General features: G+C 40.9%; 1 protein-coding gene across 2 annotated transcripts in view; it reads left to right on the forward strand.

Moving 5' to 3' along the window:
* The first annotated feature begins 262 nt into the window (after positions 1-262).
* SRGAP1 (SLIT-ROBO Rho GTPase activating protein 1) overlaps positions 263-14,844 on the forward strand; it is a 270,658-nt gene continuing 256,076 nt past the window's right edge. For both annotated transcript variants that reach the window (XM_038549883.1, XM_038549884.1), the window contains exon 1: positions 263-450. In XM_038549883.1, coding sequence (XP_038405811.1) covers positions 381-450 — 70 coding nt within the window. In that variant the 5' untranslated portion in view covers positions 263-380. The remainder of the gene's footprint in view (positions 451-14,844) is intronic.

The raw sequence follows: 14,844 nt of genomic DNA on the forward strand, positions 1-14,844 counted from the left end.
CGCGGGTCCCTAACAATGGTGCGGAGCTCGGGCGCGGAGCCCGCGTCCGCCCGGCGGCCCTAGAGGCGGCGGCCCGCCCCGTGCGCCCGGCCTGCCCGCCCCGCCCCGGCCCCGGCCCGGCCCCGCCGCGCCCCCGACGGCCGCTCGGGCGGAGAGCATGGTGCCGGCGCCCGGGCTAGTCTAGTCCGCGGCTCCTTCTGGTTTCCGCCTCCTCCCCCTCCCCCTCCCCCCCCCCCTCCCCTCCCCCCTCCTCCGCCTCCGCCTCCCGCGGGTGCTGCCCCCGGGCTCCCGGCGTGTGCGCCCCCAGCTGCGCCTCCGAGGACCCGGTCTGCGCGCAGCGGGACGGAGCCGCGGGCTGGAAGCGGCCCCCGCACAGCTGGATGATGTCCGCTCCCAGCAGATTCAAGAAGGACAAAGAGATCATCGCCGAGTACGAAAGTCAAGTCAAAGGTAAGGATGGGAGCGGCCGCCGCGCTCCTTTTGTGCGCCTCCTTGTCCCTGTGCTCGCGGAGTTGCGCCTCCAACTTGGGGGCCGCTCGGAGGAGGGCGGCGAGGGCGGCGGGACCGGGTCCCCGTCCCCGTCCCCGTCCCCGCCCCCCGGGCTCGTGCCCCCGGAGCCCGTCCCCGCCGCCGGCCGGTGCCCCCGCGCCCGGACCCGCAGCTGCCGCCCCGGCCGGGCCCCCGCGCCCCCGCCCGCGCCCCTAACTTAGCCTCCCTCCCCGGGCGCAGCTGCGTCCCCGCCCAGGTGTCCCCCTCCTCCCCTCCGCGTGCCTTTTAACTGCTATCTTTGTCACAACGTTAATTTGTTTTTTTGTTTTGTTGTTGTTTGGGGAGTCTTTTTTTTTTTTTTTTTCCTTTCCGAAGTCTGGACACCCAAGTGGTCTAGAGCTTCACGGAGTGCACAGGATTTTTAGACACTGACATCGCTCACTCTGAATTTAGTGGGGTGAGCCCTGCCTTTTAGAAAACAGCTCCCTAAAATAAAAAATAATAATAAAAAAAGAAAGAGAAAAGAAAAAGAAAGAAAACAGCTCCCTGGAAGCCTGGCACTGGAACCGAGCAGGGACTAGTGGAATCTGACTCCTCCTTTATAATGGGCCAGGATTCTGTGCCATCTTTACCCTCACACGGGGATATTGCTTTATCATTTGCAGGAAGCTTCTCGCCTGTGAAGCGCTTTGAATATTTTAAGTACTCCTTTCAGTCCATTGACATTGTCAACTAAGGAAGCAAGCTCATTAAGGTTGATTAAGCCTTTTTACTTAGTGTGCCTTGTGGTTTGGGAAAAAATATATATATATGCCCTCTTTCTTTATTACAGGTATTTTGTGTGGCTGTCCAAGTGTTTAATGAACGTATATCTCTGTTGTGTTTGTGGGTTGTTGTTGGTTTTTTTTTTTTTCCTCTTCTGTGGTCTCTCCTGGGTGGTTTTCCCTATGGAGACAATGGGTGGAGTGTTGAGATAGCTGCTGTTATTTGGACTCTTCAATGCAAAGTTCGTAGCAATTGCTATGTAGACACCTGTGTTGTTTCAGATCCAGCCTTACAAAAGGGCTGCTGAGAGAGGAATTCCCTTACTTGCCTTGGGAAAGGCAGGAGCAGCCTGGGTGTTCTTTTGTGTGGCCAAGTTGTGAAAATGCCTGGAGTCCTGTGACAGGACCTGGAGGGGGGGACCCTTCATCACCCAAGGGTGAATTTGGACCATCTCATCCCGGCCACCGACCTATTGGATTTAGGCTAAACAGTGTTCAGGAAATCATTTTTAACTGCTTGTAATTAATGTAATTTATTCGTAGAGGAGCTGGTTACACTGGCCTGGAAGTTCTATTAGCAGAGAAGCAATTAAATCCTTAGTGACAGGTAAACTTTTTAATAAGCGGAATCTTTCTTGCTGAGTGCAACACAGCCTAAACCCTTTCATTCTAAGGCAGAGCTCCGGGTTGCCACGCCTCGTGCCGGTTTTCCCCCTGGCCCTTTGTGGTAGATCTTCGAGGGACGGCAGTGGGGCTTTCTGGCCGCCTGGAGCACTGACCCGCAGAATGCATATTTAAGTATTGGCTTAGTTATTTCTGCTCCAAAGTCATTTGTTCATGATCCAGTCCTTATATGAAAAATAGTCTCAGGATTAATTTCTACCAGCGTGTGCATTCTATTGTTACATGATTACTGATATGCTTGAGATAAAGGCCCTCTATGTTAAAAAAAAAATCAATAAAATTGGACACGTTACAGTGTTTAGGATGCATCTATCAAATCCAATCCAAGGAAAATTATGGACAAATTCTGCCCCAGAGAAAGTGATCTCCATTCTCTTCAACCTTCCTCATACCGACGGTCTTCAACCTGCTTCAGGACTCTTTTCTACACCTGCCCTGCCCTTCTCATCAGGACCTGTGTCCCGACTTTATTTCCACACATCCTGTTTCTAACCCAGATCATTATATCCACATGCAGTTACGGGAATAGGATAGTACAGTTGAGTCGGATCATACGCACCTTTAATGGCACCAGTTTGTCTGTACTTCTAAGCAAAATTAAGAAACGAGTAGAAAAAAAAGAAATAATGACAGTGACCTAGTGCATGGGGCCAAGCTGTCCCGTGCAGTGAGAATAGGTTCCTTAGTAAGGTTGTGGAAATGCAGGACTCTGGTTTTCTAACAGCCCTATGTCCTGAGTCCCTTTGTAAAGGTGAGCGCCTTACCTTGGCACAGTGCTAGTGCACTGTTTGAAGGTATGTGGTTTTAGAACAACCACCTCTTTTAATTGCAGCAACTATTTCACCTGATGATAAACAAAAGAAAGGTGGCCTGTTCAATTGCTGAAGGACAACCCGGCTGTGCTGGACAAATAAGAGAAGACATAGGTCTGTTCCCAATGAATAAAGCCACACATATTGGAGTCTCTGGGTTACTTCAGGGTATGGGTGACTTCAAGAGTCATTTTGGGGGGCGCCTGGGTGACTCAGGCCGTTAAGCATCTGCCTTCAGCTCAGGTCATGATCTCAGTCAGGGTCCTGGGAGGAGCCCCGAGGAGGGCTCCTTGCTCAGTGGGGAGTCTGCTTCTCCCTCTCCCGCTTCCCCTCCCTCTGCTCATGCTCTCTCCCTCTCTCAAATAGTCATTTTTGATTATGTCTGATTTTTTTTTTAACCTTCTGATTTAGAACTTTAATCTCTGGAGTATTCTTTTTCTCTCTCATTTCCCTAATACCAGTTGCACCAATCTCAGAATTTCTCAGATAATGGTTTCATCTAAAGGAATGACTCCAGGTATGGGATTTTGTCATTGTGGCTGCCCGCACATGTTTTGGGAACAGACTTCAGGGAGCTATTCTCAACTGTGAAAAGAACCATCATAGTTGACTATGTAAGACCATAATTGCATCTAGTTGGGTACATCATGTGGAGTAAGTCATTTAGCTTCTCTCTGGCTTTTGGTTTTCTTACCTATAAGATGAGGAGTTTGGATTCCCTCAGTTCTAAGGATCTTTGAGTCTGATTAAAGATGTGTCAGTTCACATTAACCACTCAGTAAAATTTTCAGGCTTTTTGCATTTTCTTTCAGCTGCCTGGTGTTGGGGCAAATCATCTTTGCTTTCACTTTTTTTTAATAATTCACAAACACTATGATCATTTGAGTTCTCAGAAAATTAAAATGTAATGCAGTGGGGGATACAGAAAAATAATAAAACCATGTTCAGGAAAGTATAGCACACAATTGTAAGAGGGAATAGAATTACAAATTATACAAGTTGTCAAAGAAGAGATAGGTTTAAATCAGGGACAAAAGGACCTCAATTAGTAATTTAAAAGGAGTGTGTCAGCTAGGAGAAGAAAGACTTTCATGCACTTAGTCAACTTCCCAAAGATTTAGAATCCAGTGAAGTTAATCTCCTGTCTGCAGGGGCTCTTAAAAAGCAAGCTCATCTGAAGAAGTGTATGAAACACAAACCAGTTGACTATGTTACTTGTTAGCATCTCTGGGGGGGGGGGGGGAAGTTTAGCAGTAGAATAAATCGTAACAACTGGCTAGCAGAAGGTTTGGAGATTATCTGGATTTTAGTATTTTATGCAATTTTTAAAATTCTGCAGCAAAAGTATTGTGGCATGCATATAAAAAATACTGGTTCCCATATGGGAACTGAAAGAATCAAAAGACACATTTTGTGAGGTGGAATTTATGGACCGAGAGGTTGTGTTTGTTTTTAATAATGCATGTTGTTCGTTGCTAAGAATTGACAGCTATTATTTGCAATATTTTCCCAGGGATAATCTCATACTCATCTACATGCCATATGTACAGGAAGTGCCAAGAAAATCTGTTGTTCTTCAACCACTCTGCTGCCTGAACTACAAATAGTACGTTTTGGTAGCAGATGGAACGTGAGGAAATGCCAATTCCATTTGATACAAGCCCATGTCATGCGGTGGATTTCAATAGGAAAAAGTGCTGCTGTCACTAATATGGAACCTGTATCCATATCTGATGCTCTTTCATCCAACCTGTAATAGAAAACAGCAACAACTTAAATTATGAATTAAAACTTTATAGCTGGGAGGGACTTGGAACATTTCCTGTCCAACCCATTCATTTACCCAACCCAGGCCAGCATAATGACAGAGTTACACAATGAACTGTAACATACCTGGGGCTAGAACCCAGGTCATTTGTTTTCAGGAACAATGATTTGCTTTTAGATTCCTCACAAGTAGAGCAGGAGATAGAACACTGTTGAGACTTTTTTTTAAAAAAGATTTTATTTACACACTCACACAAGCAGGAGAGGTAGAAGGAGAGGGAGACAAGCAGACTCCCTGCTGAGCAGGGAACTCCAGGTGGGGCTCCATCCCAGGACCCTGGGATCATGACCTGAGCTGAAGGCAGATGCTCAACCGGCTGAGCCACCCAGGGGTCCTCACTGTTCAGACTTTACATTCATTGAAGGAACTGTAATTGGACCTCGAAGAGAACAGCAGTGCCTCTGGTCTGTTAACAGGAGGAGTTAGTTAAATTGATTAACTGTAACTAAGTTTTTTTTTTGTTGTTGTTGTTTTTGTTTTTTTTCCACCTAGATCATTTCAGGAAACCACAATGTGCAGGCAGCAGCTTCACATCCTTGCCTTAGGATCAAGAAAAAAAAAATGGTGAATATGTGCAAATATAACTTGCTTGGAATTTTGGTCAGAGTAATTGCAGCTAATGCAATAAACCCTCTGATTTTGCCCAGAAACCCTGATTAGTTTCATGAACCTCAAAATGTATTAAGGAATAGTTTGGGAGACATTTTTGAGCAAAATGCATCCCTCTGAAATATAGTGAAGGTTGGCATGTACTACAGGATGATAAATCTCAGCTTTAACAGTCTGTATGGGTTTGCTTACTCTTGTAAAGTGTTGATCAATTTAGGAGCCACAGATTTTCACCTGATTCTCATTTGAGAGTCTTGACTTATAGCTTGGCCAGACTTCTTTTTTTGTTGTTGTTGTTTAAAATATTTTATTTATTTATTCATGAGAGAACGGAGAGAGAGAGAGAAAGAGGCAGAGACACAGACAGAGGGAGAAGCAGGCTTCCTGCAGGGAGCCCGATGTGGGACTCGATTCTGGGTCTCCAGGTTCATGCCCTGAGCCGAAGGCAGGCACTTTAACTGCTGAGCCACCCAGATGTCCTGGCCAGACTTCTTATTTCATTCATGCTACCCATTTTCTCTTCAATTTAAACAGTTAAGAGCTGAGGTAAAGAAAAGGCAATAAGCTATATGTTTCATCACTCTATTTTTTGTTTAATTTTTTGAAGGTAGAGAAGGTGGGATTAGGGACAGTTGTTATTTGAAGACGTTTTTAGTTATTTAAAAGTATATTTATCTGTTGGTCCCAAGTTACTTTCATCTCTTTCTTTCTTTCTTTCTTTCTTTCTTTCTTTCTTTCTTTCTTTCTTTCTTTCTTTCTTTCTTTCTTCTTTCTTTCTCTTTTAAAGATTTTACTTATTTATTTGAAAACGAGAGAGGAGGAGAGAGAGAGCACAACGGGAAGGAGAAGCAGGGTCCCCACTGAGCAGGGAGCCTGATGCCCGGCTCGATCTCAGGACCCCGGGATCATGACTTGAACCGAAGGCAGATGCTCAACCAGGCTGAGGCTCTCTCTGAGTTATTTTCTCGTCTTTGGCAGCATGTATATGTGCACTCCTGTTGACATTTCTGGATGGGAGGAAATAGAACATATGGTTAAGAGTAGAGATTTTGGTGTAGCCATCCAGCCCTGCCACTGATCACATGTGTGGTCTCTGAGAGTCAATTTCTTCATCTGTAAGATGAGGATAATACTAGTACTTTCTTGTCTTTGTAAGGCTTCAGTGAGGTGCTTTGTGCCAGCTTTATCACAGGCCTGGCACGTAATAAATAGTAAAAATCAGTCCTTGTTATCTGTTTAATTTTAGTTTTCTTTCCATATCAACTGCTTCTTACTACATTCTGACTTAGATAAGCTTTTTGAAATTCAAATACATAATCACCAGTCTGCTATCTGACTAGATCCCAAAGTGGGTGAATCTTTAATCATCCCGATAGAGTCCCATGTACTTTAGGGATGGAGTGGAGCAAGTTTCATGATGGAAATTAAAAAGGAAATGTGATAGGCAAACCAGGGAGATTGCCAGCTCCTTATAAGTGGATTTTATATGGTTATTATTTTTTATCCAAATACACGCAACAGAGCCTGAAAGCCTATTTCCTGGGCCTCGGCCGCCATGTGTTTGCTTACAATCTTTGCTTTGAATTTTCTTTACCTTGGTTCGGTGATGTTGGTATGGAAAACAAAAACTAGTCCAGTTCAGTGGATTTTATTTACCTGTGGTAAAAAGGATTTTTAAGATATCAGATTAAAGAATCAGTCCCTGATTTAATTTCATGATCTTGAGAAAAATACATATATTTTAAAGTCAGTGTGGAAATGAAGAATTCACTTAAAACTGTGAATTTGGTTCTGCTTCATGAGACAATACTTTGATTTTTTCCCCAGCTTTATTGAGTATAATTGACATATAACAGTACTTTAAAAAAAGATTATTTATTTGAGAGAGAGAGCTCGGGCAAGGAGAGGAGAAGAGGAAGAGAGAGAGAGAGAGAGAGAATTCTAAGCAGGCTCCACATCTGTCCTGTGGAACCCCACACAGGGCTCAATCCATTACCCTGAGATCACAACCCCAGCTGAAACCAAGACTGAGCCACACAGGCATTCCATAAGTACTTTGATAATAAAAATTTATTGTTCATGTACCTTTCAAACCTTTAGTACAGAGCCTTATTAATAACGTTTATTGAATGAGTAGAGTGCTCATTTGGATTGTCATTCCTTTACAGTGTAAGAATATGGTGATCATTCAAAATTTTGTGGGGTGGCCAGTAAAGTATTTCCAACAAAATTAAATAGAATTCAAATGGTGCGTGCCTTCTTCAGAATGCCATAAAATTAAAACCAGTCTCAACAGTGGGGAGTGGTTACAGTGGGTAATGGTCAACTAAATTCCACCGGGGGTGGTTATCTAATGTGTATCCGTGGAATGTCACGCAGTTATTACCAGTAGTTTTTGAAGACCGTTTTGGTATGGAGAAATATTTTATAATAATTGGGGGGAAAAAGATTATAAAAGGGTGTTGAAATAATAACGAAAAGTAATCACAGTTAATGAGTGACCATGGTGTGTCGGTCACTGTTGTGGCGGCTTCACAGAGGAGACTGGGCCTTACCTGTCCATAGCAGGCTGTGATGCGTGGTGGGAGGAATTGCTGGTTATTCTTACTTCTTGGTACATGTTGTATTTCTGTGTCTTTGGACCAGAAGGAAACCTTAGTAGGTTTCCTGGTTTAATGCACTTTGAGCTCCCCTCTCTTTGAGGATGGGGTTGGGGCAGGGGTAAAGAAAATCCAAGCAAGGATCCCTGGGTGGCGCAGCAGTTTGGCGCCTACCTTTGGCCCAGGGCGCGATCCTGGAGACCTGGGATCGAATCCCACGTCGGGCTCCCTGCATGGAGCCTGCTTCTCCCTCTGCCTGTGTCTCTGCCTCTCTCTCTCTCTCTCTCTCTCTCTCTCTGTGACTATCATAAATAAATAAATAAAAAGAAAATCCAAGCAAAATTTGGTCTTGGATTGAACCTCTGCTAATCACAGGACAATTTCAAACTTCTTATTTGCTTACAACTTGGTGATAGACTTGGGTTTTCCTTTGCTTTGAATTTAGCTAGTGTGTGTGTGTGTGTGTGTGTGTGTGTGTGTGTGTGTGTGTTATGGACAGCAACTTCTCTTTTTTGGTATAATACACATACAAATGATATAGAGAATAATTTCCCATTAAAAAAAATAATACAAATAATATCTCGACTACTAGCCACCAGGGCTAAGAATTACAACATTAGACCTCATGTTGCCCTTTTCGTGACAAATCTTTCATCACATAGCCTCTGCCACCTGAGCAATTCTTTTTTTTTTTAAGATTTTATTTATTTATTAATGAGACATGGAGGCGGAGAGAGAGAGAGAGAGATAGAGAGGCAGAGACACAGGCAGAGGAAAAAGCGGGCTCCATGCAGGGAGCCCGACGTAGGACTCGATCCTGAGGCTCCAGGATACACCCTGGGCCAAAGGCAGATGCCAAATGGCTGAGCCACCCAGGATCCCCCACCCCAGCAATTCTGAATTGTTAAAGTCATCCTTTTGTTTTAAAGTTTTATGAACATTTGATAGTTTCCTTTGTAGTTTTGATGTACATTGTATTCATACATCAAAACCACAAAGCTGGGATCCCTGGGTGGCGCAGCGGTTTAGCGCCTGCCTTTGGCCCAGGGTGCGATCCTGGAGACCCGGGATCGAATCCCACGTCGGGCTCCCGGTGCATGGAGCCTGCTTCTCCCTCTGCCTGTGTCTCTGCCTCTCTCTCTCTCTCTGTGTGACTATCATAAATAAATTTAAAAAAATTAAAACAAACAAACAAACAAAAAAACCTCTTTAGGGGTGCCTGGCTGGATCAGTCAGTAGAGCATATGACTTGATTTTGGGATCAGGAGTTTGAGCCCCCACGTTGGGTGTAGAGATTATGTAAAAAAAAAAAATACAGAGCTGTTTGTGTGCCAGATTTTTTTCATGATATTGAGAAATTGATGTTAATTTTTAAAAATTGAAATAATAGTTTTTTGGCACGTATAAAAATCTGTGTCCTTTGAATATACATGTTCAGATATTTATGGGTGAAATTAAGAGTGTCTAGGATTTACTTCAAAATAATCTGGGGGAAGATGAAGTAGGTAGGAATACAATAAAATTGGCCATGAACTGATAATTGTTGAGTACATGGGGTTCATTATGTTATTCTTCTTTCATGTATGCTGAAAATTTTTCCTGATAAAAAATTTTAAAAGTAAGTGCTCTTATGACTTCCATTTTTCACTCAATATTATGATATTAAGATTAATCCACATGAGGGGTATCAGGGTGGCTCAGTCAGTTAGGCATCAGATTCTTGATCTTGGCTCAGGTCTTGATTTCATGGTCATGAGTTCAAGCCCTGTGCTGGGTTCCAGGCTGGGTGTGGAGCCTACTTGGAAAAAAAAAAAGATGAATGCACTTGGATGTATGTAGCTGTAGTTAATTTCTTTTCATTGGTATATTTATTCCAGTGCATGAAAATAGTCTATTCATTCAGTATGACATTTGGGTTATTTATAGTTTTTTGTTATCAATAATAATAATAATAGTATAAGATGCTATAGGTGTCCCATAGTGTACATGTTTTTTGAAGTATACTTGCTGTGTCATAGGGAATGAATGTGTTCAACTTTACTAGGTCATATCAGACTTTTCTGAAAATGCTGGGTATTTATACTCTTGCCAGCAGTGGATTGGAGTTCTGCGTCCTGAAGCACTATGGACTAATGTATTTAAGGTAAATGCTAAACTGTTATACTAAAGAGAACCCTAGAAAATAATAATGTAAAAATAGAGATTTCTCCTTTTCTGTTTCCTTCCCTTTTTTCCCCTTTTCCCACCCTTTCTTTCCTTTTTCCTCTCATATAACATTCTGAAGGTGTGCAGAATTGTTTTGCCACCAGAATTGTTTTACCTCACTAAATTATGTAGGTTTTCCCCCTCTGGTTTTTCTGCCATCATCTGGGGAACTGAACTTGTCTGCCTGAGTGAAACTGGGTCTTAAGTATATCCACGTTTTAGCTTGTGGGAAGGAAAATGAGTCTTGAGGAGCACCTGCCTCAGTGTTTTAAAACCCAGGCCAGACATATGCCAGACAATTTTCATTCATTTACTGGTGAGAATTTAGCCACACAGCCACATCTGCTGCAAGGGAGTCTGACAAACATCGTCTACCTAAACAGTTCAGGTTCCTGCTACAACTCTATGACCACAGCAAAAGGAGAGGAAGATTTTGGTGGATAACTGGCAGTTAGCATAAAGACAGGGTGGTTTTTGGATTTTTTTCCTAAATATATATATATATATGTATATATGTATATATATATATTCATTCATTCATTCATGAGAGACACACACAGAGAGAAAGAGGCAGACACAGGCAGAGGAAGAAGCAGGCTCAGTGCAAGGAGCCAGACGCAGGACTCCATCCCGGGTCTCCAGGATCAGGTCCCAGGCTGAAGGCGGCACCAAAACACTGAGCCACCTGGGCTGCCCCTGGATTTTTTTTTTGAGGGTAACTCTATTGGGGTGAAACTGTATTTTGTTTTAATTTGTATGTCTTTGATTGCTAAGAAGATAGTGCATCTTTTCACATGTTTACTGGCAGTGTGTTTTGGTCACTAAAATACTTACATTTTTGCCCATTTATCTGTTCATTCCTTGTTAGTACTTTGTACTTACACAATTATAAAAGATATACCTTTAGATAAACAGGTTGTTTACCTTTTTTAGATGTATCAATTATTAACTTATGTTTGGTATTTAAGCAGTCTTTCCCTACTCTGACGTCAGAAGGTTATCTGTCTATATACTTCTGTAAATGTTTTAAAAAGTTTCCTTTTGACGCATAGGGTTTTAATTCATCTGAAGTTTATTTTTCATACCATGAGCTAGGATATATTTTTAGTTCTTTTCATATGGTGGATGACCAATATTTTTAGCTTTATTTGCTAAATAGTTCCTTTTTTATTTTTTATTTTTTATTTTATTTTTTTTTTAGATTTATTTTATTTTTTAAAGTAAGCTCTAGGGCTAGTGTGGGGCTTGATCTCATGGCTCTGAGAGATCAAGAGTTGCATGCTCTACTGACTGAGCCAGCCATGTGCTTCCCAGTCCCTTCTTCTAAAAAGTGATCCATCTATCATCTCCTTCTGTCTTGATCACAGTTTCATATGTGCATGAGTTTATCTCTGGATATTATTGTGTTTCATTGGTTAATTTATATGTTCTTGTACCAGTATTACATTCTCTTAATTACTGTAGCTTTATAATAAGTCTTTTTATCTAGTGGGCCAAATCCTCCTTCCTTATTTTTTCAGAATGATCTTGGTCTTTTCTTTTCCAAATACATTTCAGAGATTTATTTATGTATTTATTTGAGAGAGACAGAGAGAGAGAGAGAGAGAGAGAGAGACTGTGCACACAAGGGAAGGAGCAGAGGGAGAAAGAGAGATTCCTCAAGCAGATTCCCTGCTGAGCATGGCACCCGATGCTGGGCTGGATCCCCGGACTCTGAGATCATGACCTGAGCTGAGGGCAAGAGTTGGATGCTGAATGGACTGAGCCACCCAGGTGTCCCTCCAAATACATTTAAAAAAATTTTTTTTTAAGATTTTATTTATTTATTCATGAGAGACACACAGAGAGAGGCAGAGACAAGTAGAGGGAGAAGCAGGCTCCATGCAGGGAGCCCGACGCGGCTCTTGATCCCGGGTCTCCAGGACCACGCCCTGAGCCGAAGGTGGTGCTAAACTGCTGAGCCACTGGGGCTACCCTCCAAATACATTTTAGAATCAGTTTTTCCTTCCCTGGGAAACCCACTGGCATATTGATTGAAACTGTGTGACATTATAAATCAACTAGAAGAGAGTTAACATCTATGTAGTATTAATTCTTCCTACCCATGAATATGAATATCCTCTATTTGCTTAGTTCTTCTTAAAAGATCTTACTGTAGGGGCACCTGGATGGGTCGGTTGGTTAAGTGCCCAAATCTTGACTTCTGCTCAGGACATGATCTCAGGGTCGTTAGATGGAGCCCCGAGTTGGGCTCCACAGTCAGCGTGGAGTCTGCTTTAGATTCTCTCTCCCTCTTGCTCTACCTGCCCCCATGCTTCCATGCTCTTTCTCAAATAAAATGTTTGAAATAAAATAAAATGTCTTACTGTAAAGGTTTATATTTTGTTTTGTTAGATTTATTTCATAATATAATTCTTATTACTAATATTCATAAGATCTCTTCTAAAATTGTGTTCTAAATGTTTTCTGGGGATCCCTGGGTGGCGCAGCGGTTTGGCGCCTGCCTTTGGCCCGGGGCACGATCCTGGAGACCCGGGATCGAATCCCACGTCGGGCTCCCGGTGCATGGAGCCTGCTTCTCCCTCTGCCTGTGTCTCTGCCTCTCTCTCTCTGACTATCATAAATAAATAAAAGTTAAAAAAAAATTTAAAAAAAATAAATGTTTTCTGTTATACAGAAATGCAGTTTTCAAGCACTTTGCTGGTCTCTTATTATGTCTATTCATTTTCTGGTAAAAAGTACTTGCAAATCAAGACAGTTTTATTTCCCCCTTTCTGAACTCTAAGGCTTTAATTTACTTTTCTTGTATTTTTGCCCTAGGCAGAATATTGACTACAAAGTTAATAAAAGTGGTGACTTTGGCATTCTTTTTTTCTGGATTTAAAGGAATGGTTTTAAGCTCCTCCTCCCTTAAAGGATGATGATTGTTTTTGATTTATTATATATACTCTTCATCAAGTTAAGGAAAATTTCTTGTCTACTTGAGGATTTTAATCATTAATAGGTGGTTGAATGTTCTTTTTTTTTTTTTTTTTTTTTGCTTCTAGTAATACTATTTTCTTTAATGTGTTAATGTGCTGAACAATGCTTATAGTTTTCCTAATAAACCATCTTTGTATTCCAGAATTAAACCTTTCTTGGGCTGCCTGAGTGGCTCAGTCGGTTGAGCATCCGATTCTTGATTTCAGTTCAGGCCTTGGTCTGAGTTATAAGTTCAAGCCCCATATTCATGCCCCACCCTGGGCATGGAGCCTACTTTAAAAATAAAAACAAAACTCACCTGTCTTCATCATTGTATTTTATGTATATAAAAATAGTTGGGGGCACCTGGATGGTTCAGTCAGTTAAGCATGTGACTTGATCTCAGCTCAGGTTGTAATCTCAGGGCCATGAGTTCAAGTCCCACATGGAGCCTACTTAAAAAAAAATAGATTAAAAAAAAAAAGTTGGATTCAGTTTGCCAATATTTAGGGTTTTTTGCCTCTTAATTCCTGAGTGACACAGGCCTGTGGTTTTCTTGATATGTCCTTGTTTGGGTTCATAGCTCTTACACTAGCCTCATAGGATGTGTTGGAGAGTATTGCTTCTTTTTCTATTTTGTGGAAGAGTTTGACATTTTGGAATATTCCTTTCCTTGAAAGTTTGGTAGAATTATTTGAGTCTAGATATTTACTTTGTGGGAAGAACTTTTTAACTCATCAGCAGTCATTTCTTTATTAGTTATAGGATTATTTATTTTTTCTATTTCTTCTGGCATCAGTTTGAGTGTGCTATATTTTTCCAGAAATATGTTCATTTTATGTTTTCAAATATATCGATATGTTAATGATAGTATTCTCTTATTTTTTTAAGTGGCTGATTTGTATTGAATTTAAAATACTATTAAAACATTTCTTTTGCTTTATCTCTTTCTTGCCGAATCTTAAAAAAAGAGGTTTGTCTATTTCTACTTGTTTTTTAGTACTGTAAGCATTTAAAATAATACATTTCTTTTCTAATATAAATGTCATTTCTAATATAAACATTAGTATTCCTAACAAAGGTGTTTATTCTTTGTTTCTAATAAATATATATGATAATTCTCCTTCAAGTATCACCTGAGCTGCATCTCACAAGATTACATATACAAAGTTTATTAGAATTATGTTCTCAGTATTTTTAATGTTTCATAATGGTTTCTTCTTTGACCCATGAGGCATATAGGAATATGCTTTTAAATTAAAACAAAAAAAAAGTGGGGATATTTAATTTATCTTTTAAAAAATATATAATTACATTGTGATCTGAGAGTGATAGTGTTTGAAATTAGTTAGGGATTTTTTTCCTCTTTTACTATCTCTGGAGGATTTCATGTAAGATTGAAATTATCTGACTCTTAAATGTTTAGTAGGACTCATTAGTAAAGTTATTTAGGTACAGTGCTTTCATCAAGAAAAAACATTTGTCATTGCTTCCGCATTTACACATTTTCTGATTGACTAACATAACATTGTTTATAATATTCTTAAATCTTTTTAACCTGCAGTAATGCCTCTTTTTTATTAATAACAATTGTCGGTGTGCCTTTTCCCCTTTTTTCCTTGATTGAGTTTGCCAGAGATATGTTTAGTTTATTAATTTTTTTAAAGAACAAGTTTTTTGCTTCCTTGATTTGCTATATTGTATATTTTCTATTTCACTATCTAATTAACATCTATCATCACACATAGAATTTGTTTTCTTGTGATGAGAACTTTTTTTTCTTTTTAAGTAAAATTTATCCCCAACGTGGGACTTAAACTCACAACTCAAAGATCAAAAGTTGCATGCTCTTCCAACTGAGCCAGCCAGGTGCCCTGTGATAAGAACTTTTA

This window comes from Canis lupus, chromosome 10, assembly GCF_011100685.1.
Source record: "Canis lupus familiaris isolate Mischka breed German Shepherd chromosome 10, alternate assembly UU_Cfam_GSD_1.0, whole genome shotgun sequence".
In the NCBI taxonomy this organism is placed as follows: domain Eukaryota; kingdom Metazoa; phylum Chordata; class Mammalia; order Carnivora; family Canidae; genus Canis; species Canis lupus.